Below are 16619 nucleotides of genomic sequence, written 5' to 3'. Positions count from 1 at the left end.
GAAACCTATACTGCGAAGTTTGATATTGCAGTCTATGGACGAATTTAAACATCTTTTAAAAATAACAAAAGAAATAATTGCCTACATATTTTAGTGGCTTTTTGGTTAATTTTGTAATTTTTTATTATTATTTTTTATTCAGAACGTACTCAGATTTTTTTGGAATCATATTTCTATGTAGCGGAAACACAGCTATTTACAAGGATCGAGCAGGAGGATGATTTAAAAAATGATTGAAAGGATTACAATCATAGATTTAGAATTACGTGATTCTTTATATAAGATTACAATACACCTTTGTTATAATAGTCGCCCTGCAATCATAGTAGCACAGAAATCAATGCTTTACGGCCCTTCTTAGGAGTCACAAAAGATAGATTCTGGCCGTACAAGCTATTCTTTATAGCAGCTCTATTTCGAAAACTGTCCCAAAGCAATATTATAATCTTTGTAAAGAATCCCTGACCTGTTAATCGATATTCTATAACTTGTATTTTACGTAAGTTGGTAGTTAGGCCTATTTCCAGCAGTGGACCTCGATAGGCTAATCACTAATTGATTGATTCATTGGGGTAAAAAAAGGTGGTTAGGTAAAAAAAACAATTTATAAGTAACTAAATATCTTTATTCAGACCATTATCTATCTACAAGAACAAAACATGAGCAAATCATTTCTACAATGAAGTTCGAAAATTATTTATTCAATAATGCATCAGTTTTATTAAGCTATCTATTTCTAAAACCATTACATACAATCAATTGGCATTCCATTAAAACAACAAGAATATTTATGAATTAACATAATTTAAATTATATTTACAAATATTTCATGGATAACTGCACGTTAAGTAACACGTGGGTGTTGCCATGCAAAACATTTATTCTAATAAAATAATTGTGGAGAGCATTAGCAGCAGCTCAATCATTAGCGCAAACACAAAGACTTAGTATTTTTTTCCATCCCAGTGTAAAGGGAAAAATCGACTTAAACATCACAATATGTAGGAATATGATTCAAACAGAATGACAAAACTACTTCAATAATATGTCATGTTTTATTTATTCAAGTGTGTGGAGAAATGTGTAACCAAAATTTCAAGAAAACATAATAACTACGCATTTTAAATCAACTATTAATTGTTTAGCCTCAATACCAGACAATATGAAATGTAGGTTTGTGATCATAACAGTTCACTGGCCAGAAAAAAAGTATATTTAACACTAATTCCATGTCAAGAAGTATACCTATTTAATCTATAACAACTATTTATAAACTGAATTTTAAAAACAAACGAATGAATGGCGGCGGTGTAGAAAAGAAAAGTTGCCGCCTGTCCGTTCGACAAACCTAGCAAGGGCTTAACATAATTTTTCGAAGTGCGAATTTTCAGTCACATATATTATAATTTTCTTTGTTCAAGGAATGTTATAAGGTTAGGGCATTCACTCGGAACAGAACAGAACGGATAAACTTTAATAATTTCAAACTAGCAACAATCCAAAAAGAAAAAACAATATTTGCTTACCCTCGAAAGGACAATATGAATAATAAGTAGGTACTTAATAAAAAATATTTCAGAAGATTCTATAATCGAGTTCAGCATATGGCAGAAGGAAAATAAAGAAACGGTGGTATAAATGTAAAACAGATCTTATGTATATAAAGTATTGTAACTGGCCCAAATCTTACGTCAAGCCCGCTATTAAAAATCATAGCCATTGTCAGGCTGATTTTGGGGGTAAAAATAACTTGGTGGTAAAACTAACTTTTAGATAAACCTAACATAAGAGGTGAAATTAAAAATAATTGGAAAACGAGGAAAACTAAATATATATTAAATAATATATACAAACACTAATAATAGCAGAATTACACAATGCTGCATACATGGAACCATACACCGAATAAAATATAAATAATATTTGAAAAGTGCTGTCAATTTCTATCACATATGCTATAATAGATTGATATGGGCATGTAAATAGTCTTATTCGAATATTTTGATTACAGAGTATTTGAAGTATCTAACGATACATTTATCAACACATGATCACTACTTTATATTGTATTATTGAATATTAAAGAAACACTCTTATATAACAATCAGTTTATAAATTTGAACAGAACAATCAATAATTCACATATAACTATTTACAACATCATAAATATCTCGACACTATATTCAACATTTCAGTGGGATACAATTAAGCAACACAGTTCACAGTCACAATCGTTCCATTCCATCCAAAATCCATAAAATCATCCAGATAAATCAGTCTTGTCCCATCACCCACAAAATTATGTATAGAGAACACAGTTGAATGAGGTGCTCATACTGTACTAAGCTAGGCTGTTATATATTGAGCAAAGTAAACTTTATAGATAATCAGACATTTAGGCAAAAAGCTTCACATTGAAATCAAAAGATATGTGAAAATTAAAAAAAAAGCTAGAAACCCACTAATGCAGTCGCAGATGTACGCAATTTAGTGATGTCCTTTGTGCCTTCACACGCGAGCACCTCATTACACTGTGCTTAATTCTATTCATATTTTCTGGTACACTTGATCCCTCAATTCCCGCTCCATTCGGCCGATCTACACATATCAGCGAGCAGCTCGTCGAACTCCAGAACAGAGTTCTCATACAATACAAGGTCCTTCGATAAATCTTCATTCGCTAGCTCCATCTCTTTCACAGACTCCGGACTCATGGACTTGCACCGAACCAGATCGTCGGCTAACTTTAAATGAGGCGCGTTGAAGAAGTCTTTGTAAAACTCAGCGAGCTCCCGTATTGGGTGGTTGTCGGCGAAAGGAAAATGTAACAGTTTTAAAGGCGGTTCATTCTCATTTCGGAAACCCGAAAATTTCTTTGGTGGCATTTCCAAAGAGGTAGGACTTTTGGACAATGTTGAGATATTCATCTCTTGGGTACTCTTCAGCTCGGCTGGACTAGAGTTAGAAGGTGTTTTAGGCCGCTTCCTAGACTTAGGGATCGGAATCTTAGTGAAAAAATCTTCGAAAGCTTGTCTGATAACATTTTCGTCGACAAAGGCAGCCAACCGTAGCGGCCTGTTCAAGTCCACGGGACCGAAAGGTTTAGGTTCTTTCTGCTTTTGGTCTTTCTTCTTCTTTGACTCAAATATCACATGTTTCGGACTCAGTTCGAAGTGGTCACTCTTTAACAAAAGCAGCTTGTTCTTCTCCGTCCTATTTGGGGATATAGAAAAGTTGGTTCTGTAAGATACTGAGAAGCATATTGCGCCTAATGGGGTCTTCAACATACCCGCTTGTATTTTCTTGACTGATTCTCCTAGAGCCTTAACTTTCGGTGGCCCGCTGTAAACTCTATAGAAGATGGTGAAAGATTCTGTTCTCTGCTTCCTCGACAGATGATATGCGGGTGTTATTCTCGTCACCGTGATCAAGGACTTTAGCAATATCCCCATCCGGAAGTAGACTGTGTTCATGGCCTTCAATGAAGTGTCGAATTGTGTCTCATCTAGTTCTAGCGTCCACAATTCGAGTACCATCTCGTCTCCATCTTCAGTCTGTACGGATATTTCTACGTGTAGCTGTGACCTGATGGTTTCGAGGACTCTGTCAGATGGGAGAGCGTTCTTCGTAGCTTGGTTGACATCAGCTGTATCTGGTATCTGGAGATTGAACCAATCCGTGTCAGACGATTGTGGCTTACTATTAGGCTCTATTTTTACCCCTTTCCTCGATTCTACTATAACTTGGACGCCTTTGTACGCTAGGAATTTAGTGAACTTGGTAAATTCATTTTTGTCGCTTATGTTTGAGAATGCGGCATCGGGCGCCATTGTGGTAAGTTATTATTCTTCGTCGGCTATACAGTTCTCTACTAGATTTCTTAAGTTCGGATTCTCCATTGCGGCGGCGATCCTCTCTTTGTCGTTGATTTGCTTGTTGACTGTAACAAGAGAAACAAAATGATTACAAATCAAAAATGGTAAATGGTCAGATTGACCCAAAAGATAACTTAATTTGTAGGTTATTCATAACGAATACGATTTTTAACATTACTTTGAGTATAATCTTAATAATAATACAATGGAAGATGGAGAATCGTAATTAGCATAATAATAGTGTAATCCGCGTACATAACAAGTAAGAATTACGATAAACTTCATTTGTACGACCTTTCGCAAGTCACAAACACGACGATTAGTTCCTAGTTTACATCTAGGTACTTAGGTAGATAGTACAAGTCTGCCTTGTGAACCTACGTCTGGCTAGACCTGTTTACAATAACAAAACTCGTTGAGGATAAATATACCTTTTCTTTAGACAGTGGCGTTACAGGAATCATGTTTGGTTGATGAGGTAGTATACGTAATGCAAAATAAAAACATCTACTTTTATATACCGGTAAAAAATTCACTTATATCAGTATTTTGATGTTCACAAAGTGAGACATCTAATATTAAGTAAAAGGTGGCATTTTGATCGCTAAGCCGAGAAACAGCATAAAATATCACGTAGTTGTATCTCATAAATATTTTAGTCTAGCATTTGATCTAACCTTGGAAAGAAAAAGAGGAATGACCCCCGTTATGCTTGCGTTATTAAGTAAACATGAGTGACTAGAATTTAATCTAAATTTTCTTGTCCATTTGAAAACAGTATAAACTCCTTACATCAACGGTATTCGTCGTCAAATTCGTATTATGACTGAAAGTGGCAAAACAGTACTCATTTTCTAAAGACCTAATTTTAAGAGGAAAAATACGTTTTTCCCTAATTGCAGTTCATTGATTTTCACGTCTATGACATTGAATCAACTCGTACCTACAATAAGTAAAACAAAAAATAATCTCGTTGACGTCAATACCCTAATGCTTTGACGTCAGCAAGTGTCCGAAGTCCTAATTACCGTATTGCAATATCAATCATATTATATTTGATGTATCTTACTCTTGTCAGACCCCCCATTATGAGTACCTGACAAAAACGAGAGTAAATCGCAAGTCATCGTTATGATAAACAAATGACGCGAGGTGACCATGCCCCAAAAATCTAGGAAGGTCAAGATAATATTGATTAAGGCAGTTTGTTTTCCTAGTTTTTCATGACCAAAAACCACCGTTAGAATACATTAATGTTATATATGCAAGTACACATTTGGCGCTAATTTTTTTATAACACAGTAGTCGAGTCGTATAAGAACTTGAGGAGCGCGAAAACAACTGTGGGATCAAGGATTTTCCCTAGACCTTTCATTCTACTTAACGCAAGTCTCATATAACTAACGATTTTTAGGTTTTAGGAAATGATTTATTTTTTCTGTGTGACCCGTAATAACTTTAACTCAGGCAGATCGAAGCAAGGCAAACGGATTTTCCGGTCCAAAAAAGAAACCATGCCCACATGCTGCTGCATGCTACTCTGGCAAGAATTAGTCCTGGAGAACTTCTTCTCGAAGGATATAGGTATAAAGAGCCGACCCGTCTTGATGTTTATACATGGGCAGGCGTTGAAGATACACGCACTTGCGGTGCTTTGAATGCGAAAGAACTATCTCTAATATAAAAAAATCTCGTGTCACGGTGTACGTAATTGAACTCCTCGGAAAGGGATCAATCGATACTCATGAAGTCTAATGTGCACTTTGGGTAGCGTTGCCAGGCGTCCGGATAAAGCCGGACATAGTTAGGCTTTTTGATTGCATGTCCGGCTAAACGGTGTCCGTCATGTCCGGCTTTTGTTAGGCTTTTTACGATAAGTAAAATGATGGAGTTATTTTTTTTTTAGTTAAAAATGTCTTATTTGTTCATAAATGTTTAATTATCTTGAATTTAATTTTATTGTGCAACTCAAAGAGAAAAAGTTTTTATTTTAATAATCAAAAAGACCTGATTTTACATAAAAAAAATTGTCGTACCTAAATCCTCAATAATATAGGGTGTCCGGCTTTTTTAACCAAATGTCCGGCCAAACTGGCTGGTCTGTCCGGCTATTAGGTTTGGCGACCTGGCAACGCTAACTTTGGGAATCGGATAACATCGTTTTTCATTCCCATATTTTTTATTTTTTTTGCACCATGACAAAACAACGTTTGCTGGATCAGCTAGTAATGTATATTTATACTGCAAAGCCACGGGTTAAGTCAATGTTATTGCCAAGGAAGTAGGATAATGTAAACAAAGTTATCTGCTAATATAAATATGATGAGATGATAATCGGGCTGCTATCGTTATAAACAAGATATTTATAAATTTAATACCTACTCTTGTTTTCAGATAATATAAAGTTGTACCTTCTGTGATAACTAGCCCGAATTGTGTTTTTGACAGACTTAAATCAACAAGCTTCTATATTAATGGAAAAAATACAATTACCCAAAGGTTGGGTGGGAATAATTCTGCATGATATTAAACTACGTTTAGATATCGAGTTAAGGAAGAATGGTACACTTAGACAAAAACAAAGGCCAAGAGAGGCGTTACACCACATTTTTAAGTATTTAGTGAAGTGTAAGTATTTTGATATGTTTTCTAACAATTTAATTACGAATTGCTAGCAACATAATTTTGGGTTCAAACTTAGTCTACTACGGAGTTTTTGTCATTAAACTTTTCAGTAGGAAACTTGGCATCTATAAAAAAAATACGCTTCAGTAACGAACGAAGTCTTTCTGGACGATAAGTTTTAACTATCTATTATACAACATTACTTGGAACACAAAACCTGCAGTTTTGTGTCTTGTTTGTTAGGGAAGCGAAAAACTTAGTTCTTAAGGGTGCGGTGAACGAATACTTTTCCATACAAACGTAATACCAAAATCATTGTCGCTACGAACATATCACCGACTTAAAGTTATGTTATTCGGATACAGACGGTATTTATCTAGGTTCCTATTAAACTTTTAGTTTAAAACATTCACTATTTACGAAATGCGAGCGAATTGCATTTCGTATATTTTAACACCGCTAACAGCATGTTTTCAACTTAATATTTCTGTACTTAAAACATTAATATTCTTAATATCCTTTTAATAGGAACACAGATTATATAGTCTAGTTGCAATTTATCAAAAAAAAAGTGGACATATAATAAGTTTTCATTCATAATTTTTGGTATTACGGAACACAACCAAATTTATCACAAATCTGGAACCATATTATCGCTGTCGCATGTCTCACCAACGCCCGACACGCTATGTTTGTGTGCGTGTACGCACTGCTCGTGGCATGCGCTGGCGTTGGGTTCGACATTATAACTATTAGGTAGTTTACCGATGTAAAAGATTGTTTTGTTGTTTATAGTTAAATAAAGTATTCATTTTTGACGACGACGTAATAAGTGATAATTAAAATTAATAGTTAAATAAATTTAATAATTTGGACGGGGTAGAGCGAGGGCGAGCACATAGGTTTTGTTTACTTTTTGTCTGCTTTACTCTGGTATAACGCGCCTAGATTAATACCTACTCTGTCAATGTTAATTGGATTTCTCCTTTACTTTAAATTTGAGTGTTATAATGTATTTGTTGTAGCATTTGAATTTGAAATTATGGTTTCAAGTCTAAATAGCAAAAAAATATATTTGTCAAGGTTTTTTGACACTTTCATTCAATTTGACTACACGTATAGCCGAGCGGTTGAGGTTATCCCGCCTAAACAACTGGGCGCGACGTGTCGCGGGTTCGATCCCCGTGTAGGACAAGCGTTTGTGTGATTCACGAATGCTTGTTCTGAGGCTAAGTGTCTTTGTGCATGTGAATTGTATGTTTGTGAAAGCCCCGCAACACATGGATTAAATTCCTTAGTGCGGGAGTAGCTTTTTATAGTTTTTATCAAAAAAGAAAGAAAAAAAATCTTTTATATCTGTAAGCACTTTAAGAAGACGAAGAACTTATTTTAATGAAATTTGGCACAGTACCTACCCAGACATCAAATGAATACCCAAATCATTTCAAATCCAAACTTCCATTCCAACAAATATGAACCGCAAAAATGTGCACACGAAAAGAAAAATCTGCCTCATTTGAATCCGAAAGGTTAATAAAAAATTCGGTTAAAATCAGTGCTGGTGTGAAAGAGACAGCGCATAACATTGCGTAGAGCGGCGTCTCTCTTTTTACTTTAAAAATAACTTTAAGCGGTAGTGGTAGGCCCTGTGATGTCGGACAAATGATTTACCTAAGCGTTTCCAGATCAGAACGGACGCGATAGCTACCCACAGACTCCATTACACTTATTGCGAACTTTTAACGTGAGTGCACGTGTGCTCTTTTGACTAAAAATCCGCTCTGTTTATTTTTAGCTCTATCTACATACATATTAGTTAGATGCGAGAGTAGATGTGTATGGATTTAACTGCTGTAAGGCTGTGTTGATTGTTAATCACATCTTTAGGCTTTGAATGTGATGTGACTTATCATAAAAAAGCTATTTCTTTTTTTATTGCAAGAATTTATAAAAATATAATTTGAGGCAAAATTTATTTGTAAGTGCCCTTTAATGTTAAGTGTCCGTTAAACAAATAAGAAACAAATTCTTTGTGGGTATTGAGGCAATTTTAAGTTTTTAGAACATTCCGTTTATTTAATGTTTAAAATCATTCTAAAGTAACAGATTTTCTTATTCCTTCTTGCGCTACTGATAAACAAAAACCAAAGATCTTCAGTTCTTATCTTTTTTGCTCCACCTCAATTAGCAAACAAATCAATACGCCATTACCATCTGCCGAAAATTTGAAACATTTTTCTTTGCAACCAATATCAATCACAATGGAACAGCAAGTAAAGTAATATTCAATAATCGTATGGAAATCAAACCACAAAAGTTCCTTGTTCCCAAAATAATAGAAACAGTCTACTCAATTGTAGACATTTAATTGCTTCCAGAAACCCTTGTCATCTCGTACGTCAAAAACAAACGAAAAGTCACAACTTGGTAAACAAGCTTTCAAGTACTCTCAACCCAAGATTCGACCAACAATTTTAATAGTTTTCAATGTCGTAAAAGCAAGCTCAATTAAGTTGAGTGTATACCCACCCTATTCCACCCTAGTACTGGAATGCGTCGAAATCTGGTTTGCAGTTTCAATTTCGCGAAGTGAAAGAGTTTTGAACCGAGTTACACATAGTGCTGTTTCGTTTTTTTAATGACATGGTGTGAATTAATTTGCTTGAATTTTATTGGTGCTAATGTTACATACGGAGAAATTGGTTTAGTCAATACTCTTGTATCGAATGCTGCTACACTAGGTCTTTACAAAATCAGTCCCGGCGGTTTTAGTTTCTAAATGCAATATTTATGTCTCTTTTAAAATTTAAACTCCATAGTACTATTTAATATTAATATACTTCACGGATGTGTTACAAAATATGGGAAACCCACAATCCTATTTCAAACGACTTCAAAAACCCAAGGCTATTCTAGAAAAGCCTTAAAAATACACCAATTCCGCAATGAATGGCAGTGTAGAGACAGAATAAAAAACGTCTACACGTTAATACTGTCGCTCCCTGAATATTCAATATAAGTCGTACGGTCACAGTTGGGCAAACAGGGCAGCTATCGTTTAACATTTGCATATTGACGCTACAAGCGATATGCCGCGACTCTACCCTGAATTTTAGAGTAATTGAAATAACAATTATTATTTTATGATTTAACATAATTATATAAATGTTATTGTATGAAAAAATATTGTAATTAAACTTTCATTTTCAAACTTTTCTTTGGCGTTCAAAACAGGACAAATTTACTTAAATCACAAACTGAAGACGAGACGTTGAACATCTCTCTCCCTTTTAAAAGCCACGCAAAATACAAAACAAGAAGTTGTGTGTATGAAAATAACTGTCACGCATTGTAATTCATTTGATGTGTAAAACCGTCTTATATTAGTTTATACCATGTACAACATTTTAAACACACCGCTTTAATAGTTGTGGGCAGGACCAACTAATGGCTGCGGTCTCTCTCAGTATTTTGTAAAACAAGGCATTCCGAAACATTTTAAGAGTTCCGTTTGACAGAAAGAGGAGGTTTTAAGGAATTTGGTCTGTTTGTGTTAAGTATACGTTATGATGGTGGAATGAAACTTGACTTAAGAATAAAAATATAGAGTTATAATAATAATTGTATATACTCTTCACTTCAAAGGGCTCTATCTGACAATCCATCAATCATCGGACATAGGCCACCCCCAAGTTGCGCTACAGCCGCGCCTCAATTAATTCTGGTATGCATCATAAGATATGTTTTGAGGTAGATTATATTTTTAACTTGCTAGCTTATGTGACACGACTGAAAGTAAAGGAATTTGAAAATGAAACCTCAAATCACCAATTCGCAAGAGAGCAAATTAAATATGGAAACCAGTGCTCTTTTTTTTCTTAAGACGCTATAAGAATTTTGCTCAAAAGTAACGTTCCCACTGAAACAAGTGACAGAATTGATAAACAACTCCAAACCGAAATCCGCTGACAAATCCCAATAAAATTAGTCCACAATAGAAACTGGAAGATAATAAAACTTTAAACGATTTTCAATTCAAGACAGAATTGCTTGGTTCTTAAAGGAAGGAGATAAATCGGGGTCGCGAGATCGAGTGATACAATTTATGTGTCGGCAGCGTTCTAATGCAATTGAACACATTGTGCGGTGAACAAAGATTCAAGCAAGACCTATTATTATATATTATAAAATGTAATAAAGGACAAGAAAAGGAGAGTTAGAGAGCTCTCTAAGATATCCTTAATCATCGTTTTGTGATTTATTTTGGCACCTTTATCAAGATGGTTCGTACCAAGTGGAAGGTGAGTATTTTGGTCATAAAAGCTGTTTCCAGAGAGTTACTATAGACTGAAATGATGGACGTTTGTCGAGCCACGTTAAATCGTGGAAGTTTTTTTTTGTATTGCCAAATTATAATTATGATATAAGCATACTTCGGGAACCGTTTTCTATACAGCAATATCTTAGATTAATTACCATATTTTCAATGAAGTTTTTTAAATCGATTTAAATATTCATGCTTGATTTTCGATTTATAAATAAGTATATTTATCAAATTGAGTAATATTAATCACTTCAATCTTATTTTATAATGCAATTTTATTCCTTGTGCTGCTATAAACGGCTATGTTTTGTGGTAGTAAATTTTAAAGACGCCGATACGATTCTGGATCGAAGGTTGTAGTTGAATTATTTAGACTGAGTGAGCAATATGGATCACGAGAACTAGGTGCGTGTAGTGAAACTCGCAGTCTTGCTAATTTATAAGACTTTAAGGCACTTTCACATGTGGAATGCTTAGACGATAGATGGGTCAGTTTGCAACATCGTGAGGTTTGGTGATTACCTATCAAGACAATTGGACATTGTATTAGAATAGAAAATGAATTGAAAAAAAACTGTTTTTTTTCTATTGATCTGTATCAATAAGAATGACGTTTCCGGATGTCACGTAATTTAGACTTGTCAGTTCAGCACATTGAAGCAATTCAAAAGCATTAGTGATCGGAGTAATGTAATTTATCTCGAGACCCTAGATGGCAAGGATAGAACCAGATTTGCCAACTGAAAAAAGACTGATGGCCTAGAATTTTGTCAAATTATAAGTGTAAGTTGCTTGGATATCCGAGCATCGTAGTTCACCTTTCCAATGAATAAACCATTGCTCCTAATTGCTAAACTGTGAGCACGAGTTCCCACTAATTCCCACACCGCATTGGTGCTACCCACAACACTCGAATAAGGTTTTATTGAAGGAAGTATTTTTGACACTTAGAAAGTGAATAAATAACCCGAGTGACATATCTACATTCCTTAACGTCAAAAGAATGTCAAATCTCAAATATGTAGAAATTACATTTCTATTTCGATTAATTACGTGACTAAGACCTATGTTAGACATTTATTGAGCGTTTCCTATTGGCGTTGACAATTGTAGAAATGTCACTTCACAAGAAGGCTTAAGCATATTAAGGTTTTACCTTAAAAGACCTTGACGTCTTTTCAACATCCCTTGATATTCCTTCCCCGTATCCAAACTCCACAGTATAAATCGCCAGTGTAAACATGCCTTACACAGCTCATACAATTTTTACAGCAAGTGTGTGTCGTAAACATTTGGCGAGCTCGCTCTAAGTTGTTTATGAGAATTTGGTGTAATGGTCCGATTTTATGTTGATCTTAATGTCTTTACGTTTGATATCGGAGTTGAATTTTAGAATTATACTTTGGACGGGGTTGTGAGAAGTTGCTTTTAAATTTTGGGTTACGTGATCAGGGATGACTGTTTGTTTATGCAACTTACAGGTATGTTTGTAACGTTTGTGATAAATCACGTGAGATCATTTTTTTTTTTAATGAATATATATTTGTTACTTACATGGTATAAAGCTAAGATAGAAGTGAGAGAAGAGAGATCTAATTTTTTCCAAGATTTTTAAAGAATCACCTCAATAACTGTAACAAAAAGAGACACACTAACGAAATCAGTATTTTGTAAAAGCTTTAAGCTTTGCGTAAGCTTTAACGGCAATACTTAATTTACTACACATTTCTGGTTGAAACATTAAGAACATAACTTAGGCATAAAAAACGAACAACAACATCAGTCAAATGTAAATACAAAAAATGGTTTAAATAAACACCTTCAACACAAAACATACAAAGATACGTAACCCAGTTAAATGTAATCAATTACAAATCACCTTTCTAAATCCAATCTTATTTACATTGAATAAACATGTTTAATAAAGTAGAGAATACTTGATAAGAATCAAGAGATCGGATGGAAAAAACCTCTTGAAACTTTTGGAAGCTAGGTCATTACCGAAACACTTCATGCGTAAAATGAAGTTATAAAATGGTGGAGGCGAATGGGAGTTTCTTGAGATTATGTGTTTACTTTTAAACGTTCAAGCCACAATAGCTTTCGCTTATCCGACGTAACTAGGTTTTTTAGATTGCGTTACATTTTGGTGTGTTTTTTAACTCGGATACCACAGGGGCGATTGGAAATGGCAGGGAATGTTTTTTCCAAAAGAATTAAAAATATAATTATTTTCACTAGGATTAGAGTTTGTTAGAGGCCAAATTTATACAACTTTCATGAGTTGTATTATATAAAATTAACTATACTTGGATTATGATAGGATAGGAAAAAAGTAAAAAATAGAAAAAAGAATTCTCGTCATCATAGGGACCCATCGTGATCTGCAAACAAAAGCATCTCTGGCCTACCAAACGAATTTACCCGCAGAGGTGAATTATAAAGTACATAAATACAGGTAAGATTAGCGAAAGAGTTATTCGTGAATACAAAGTTTAATCTGAAAGTAATTGTTCTTCAAGTATATTTTCATCTTAAAACAGAATTTTTAAATCCGAATGTCGGCCATTATGTTTTTTTTTATAGTCGAGGGCCATTTCAAGAACTTTATCGTATTTTTAATATGTGCTTAAGTTAAAGTAGGCGCGATAGAATATTCTAGTCTACTTGAAAGAGATAAAACAAAGGACGAACATCATAAACTTTTTAATGCTCTTTTGATGGAAGGTATTGATTTTTTAGAAGTTGGAAACGTTCACGTGTACAAGTTTTGTTAGGTTTTAATGGAATATTTCCGGGGTTTTACTATGATATTTCTATGAAAGAAAGTAAAATTGATTAAGATTTTTGTAAAGCTCATTTATCTAAAAAGTAAAATTTTAGGGAGCGTTTTTTTTTCTTTTTATGAATACTTTATCTTTCCGTATAGCTTATGTAATAACCGGTGTTAAAGTTTTAAACATCCAGTAAGTATCTAAAGGCGTTGCAAAACATCGCTCAAAATCTCAGGTATGCTGGTTTCCTCACATTGTATACCCTTTTGTTTGTATTCCCGTTGTTTACCCTATGACGACCTCCGTGGTCGAGTGGCGTACGCACCGGTTTCAAGGTGTCGCTAGCTCTGAGGTCCCGGGTTCGATCCCCGGTCGGGTCAATGTAAAAATTCTTATTTCTACATTGTCTCGGGTCTGGGTGTTTGTGGTACCTTCGTTGTATCTGAATTCCATAACACAAGTGCTCTAGCAACTTACTTTAGGTTCAGAACAATGTATGTGATGTTGTCCGCATTTTTTATTATTTATTATTTTTGTTTTTTCAAGTGACAGTTACTAACAACATCTGAGTCTTAAAGGGTATGAGGCTACCTCTGATCTCTGATTTGGAAGTCCAACAAATAAACCACCGTATATAAACTATGGAACTTGCAATATTAGCTACCAAGTCCTTTAATCTCTTTGAGCATCTGATTTTATATCACACATAAAGAGCGAAGACAGGAAGCGATATTAAATCAGCAATGTTCAAAATGTCAGACGTCGTTAACTCCTTTTACGATTGTACATTGATCCATATTTTGAAACGATAACTGGCGGGATATGAAATTGCTGTATGCCTTATCTTTATTAATGTGTATTATAATATGTATGTCTGGGTTTTTGTTTAATATATGTATGTATAGTCATTAAGTCAGTGTCGAGATTTTGAGATTGAGATATTTCAATTTTGAAGTTGAATGACATTATTTTTAACTATGATTTGTGCAACAAGCCTGAATTATCAATTCTAGTTAAATATATATACAAGGATTAAATCCCTAAAATATGTTTATATTGAAAACATACATACATACATGCATAAATACTTACGGCAACACAAGCGGCTTCCTATGTAGCAATGGACTCCCCCAACACGGACACTCGCTTATAATTTTTGTTGAACACAGCATAAGTAATTATACCCCATCAACGTGAGACTGATCCATAAATACTTTGTCTTGATTGTACTTGCATTTGTTTATTAACTTTTGTAGGATCCTCGTGCTGGGCATGGGCCTATCTCCAGCACCCAGCCTAACAAGAGTCCTTCTTCTAATTTTAAACAGCTCCATCTTTGGATAAAATTGGAATCGGTGTTTCAATAAAATGCCAAAATTCCACCAACATTAAACAAAAACAAAAACATGCTAGTTTTCCCCAAACACACGAAATGCCATATTAATAATACAAGCCAGAAAAATCGTAAAGTTGTTTGGTGAAATTTTACGAGCTTTATCTTCGCTTGTTTTGACGTGAACTTGGTACTTCTGATTATTATATTCCTTTGGGATCCACTTCGTTATGTAATTCGAGAACTCCATTAACGTCGGCAATCCTTAAATATGTTGGTTTCGTATCAGGTGATGTATTGTTTCCTGATCTTACTATAACTTTTAAAGTATTATTTTTGCGGGTGAGTAAGCGAGACGGCGCATTAAAATTCGTAGCGGTGTCTCGCTTACACGATAACCACTGAACTGCTTTTCGAGTTATCAAGCTATCCGTGGAAAATAAATAAAGTATATAACGTGCACGTGTTTGCAGATAATCTTAATGCTAACTAATTAAATAAACTCTAGTGTACCTTTTTTGTATTTTAGGCTTTCAAATTTCAACTGCTTTACTGAATAAAAATAAAACATCCTCTACTTGTGTATCAGCGAGTAACACTAAAATTACTCTTACACCAATTTATCAAAACACAGATATCCCCGTACAATGCATAACCAACCAATCCATCAAGAATCCCAATTCACCAATTAATTCCATCCAATTAACAGTCACAGTCAAAACCCCCGTCTTACCCACTGTCACAAAATATAGAATTTGAGCGGTAAACGAGAGGAGTGATCGCCGGTATAAATGATGGCCATTACGGTGCCGGCGCGACGTGTTTGAGAAATACCCTCTGGATGCAGCTGCAGGGGAAATGTTACTGGTGGACACACGGGTGTGACGATATACGAGACAGCGTATTAGGCTTAAGTGGCCATGTTTGTTTTTGTGTATTGCGGTTTTGTGAATTCTTTTGGCAATCTTGTAAGGAATTATTTTATAGGAAGTTTTTGTCATTGGAAGTTTTTCAGATTTTTGAAAAGATGATAAGAAGTGAGCTCATGCTTGGCAAATTATTACTTTATTTTATCAACAACAATGTACAATGTGCAACCCCTTTTGTAGAATAACCAGAATTAATCACCCATAATTTTAAATAAGACCCGGTATAATATGTTACAAAAAATATGTTTTTTTTTGCATGAACTTAACTCTGTCCATAGCATATAAATAATATAGATGTCGTTCACCGTTAATTATGAAATTTACAACATTTTAATTCCAATAATTTTTATCTTCATAAGTGACTTCAAAAAAGCAGTTTCTCAATTTGTAGATTTATTTTAAGTGGTTGTTCCTTCAGAACTTCGACTGGACGAACCAATTTTGTTAATTTTTTTTTTCATTTTTCGTAAAATAGCTGTCTTTTACCTTAGGTAGTTGTTTTTATTTGAAGTCGCTTGTACGTTTTTGTTCTTATTATTTAATCAAATACCTACCACTTTTAAACTTTTTTTTATGTAGCCTGCTTTAGGTCCCACTGCTGGACAAAGGCCTCCCCCTTACTCTTCCACACTTCTCTATTTTGTGCAAGTTCCGGCCATGTGCGCCCCGCGTATTTGACTAGATCGTCACACCACCTTCGTCGCGGAGTTTTAAACTTTAATAAGATAAAAATATATATTTCTTATATCAGATAGTTTA

The 16619-nt window shown here is 34.5% G+C and overlaps 1 protein-coding gene across 1 annotated transcript; it reads right to left on the bottom strand.

Annotated features, from left to right (window-relative positions):
• Nucleotides 1-1041: 1041 nt before the first annotated feature.
• Nucleotides 1042-3967, bottom strand: LOC113499297 (autophagy-related protein 13 homolog). The gene has a single exon (XM_026879720.1). The coding sequence runs from the start codon at nucleotides 3828-3830 to the stop codon at nucleotides 2574-2576; it is 1257 nt and encodes a 418-aa protein (XP_026735521.1). The 5' UTR covers nucleotides 3831-3967; the 3' UTR covers nucleotides 1042-2573.
• Between the last annotated feature and the right edge of the window lie 12652 nt (nucleotides 3968-16619).

This window comes from Trichoplusia ni, chromosome 12, assembly GCF_003590095.1.
Source record: "Trichoplusia ni isolate ovarian cell line Hi5 chromosome 12, tn1, whole genome shotgun sequence".
NCBI classification, from domain to species: Eukaryota; Metazoa; Arthropoda; class Insecta; order Lepidoptera; family Noctuidae; genus Trichoplusia; species Trichoplusia ni.
This window is presented reverse-complemented; position numbering and strand designations above follow the sequence as displayed.

What these genes read in the sequence shown, in the direction of transcription:
- LOC113499297 (XM_026879720.1), bottom strand. Translation starts at nt 3,830, where the DNA reads ATGGCGCCCGATGCCGCATTCTCAAACATAAGCGACAAAAATGAATTT.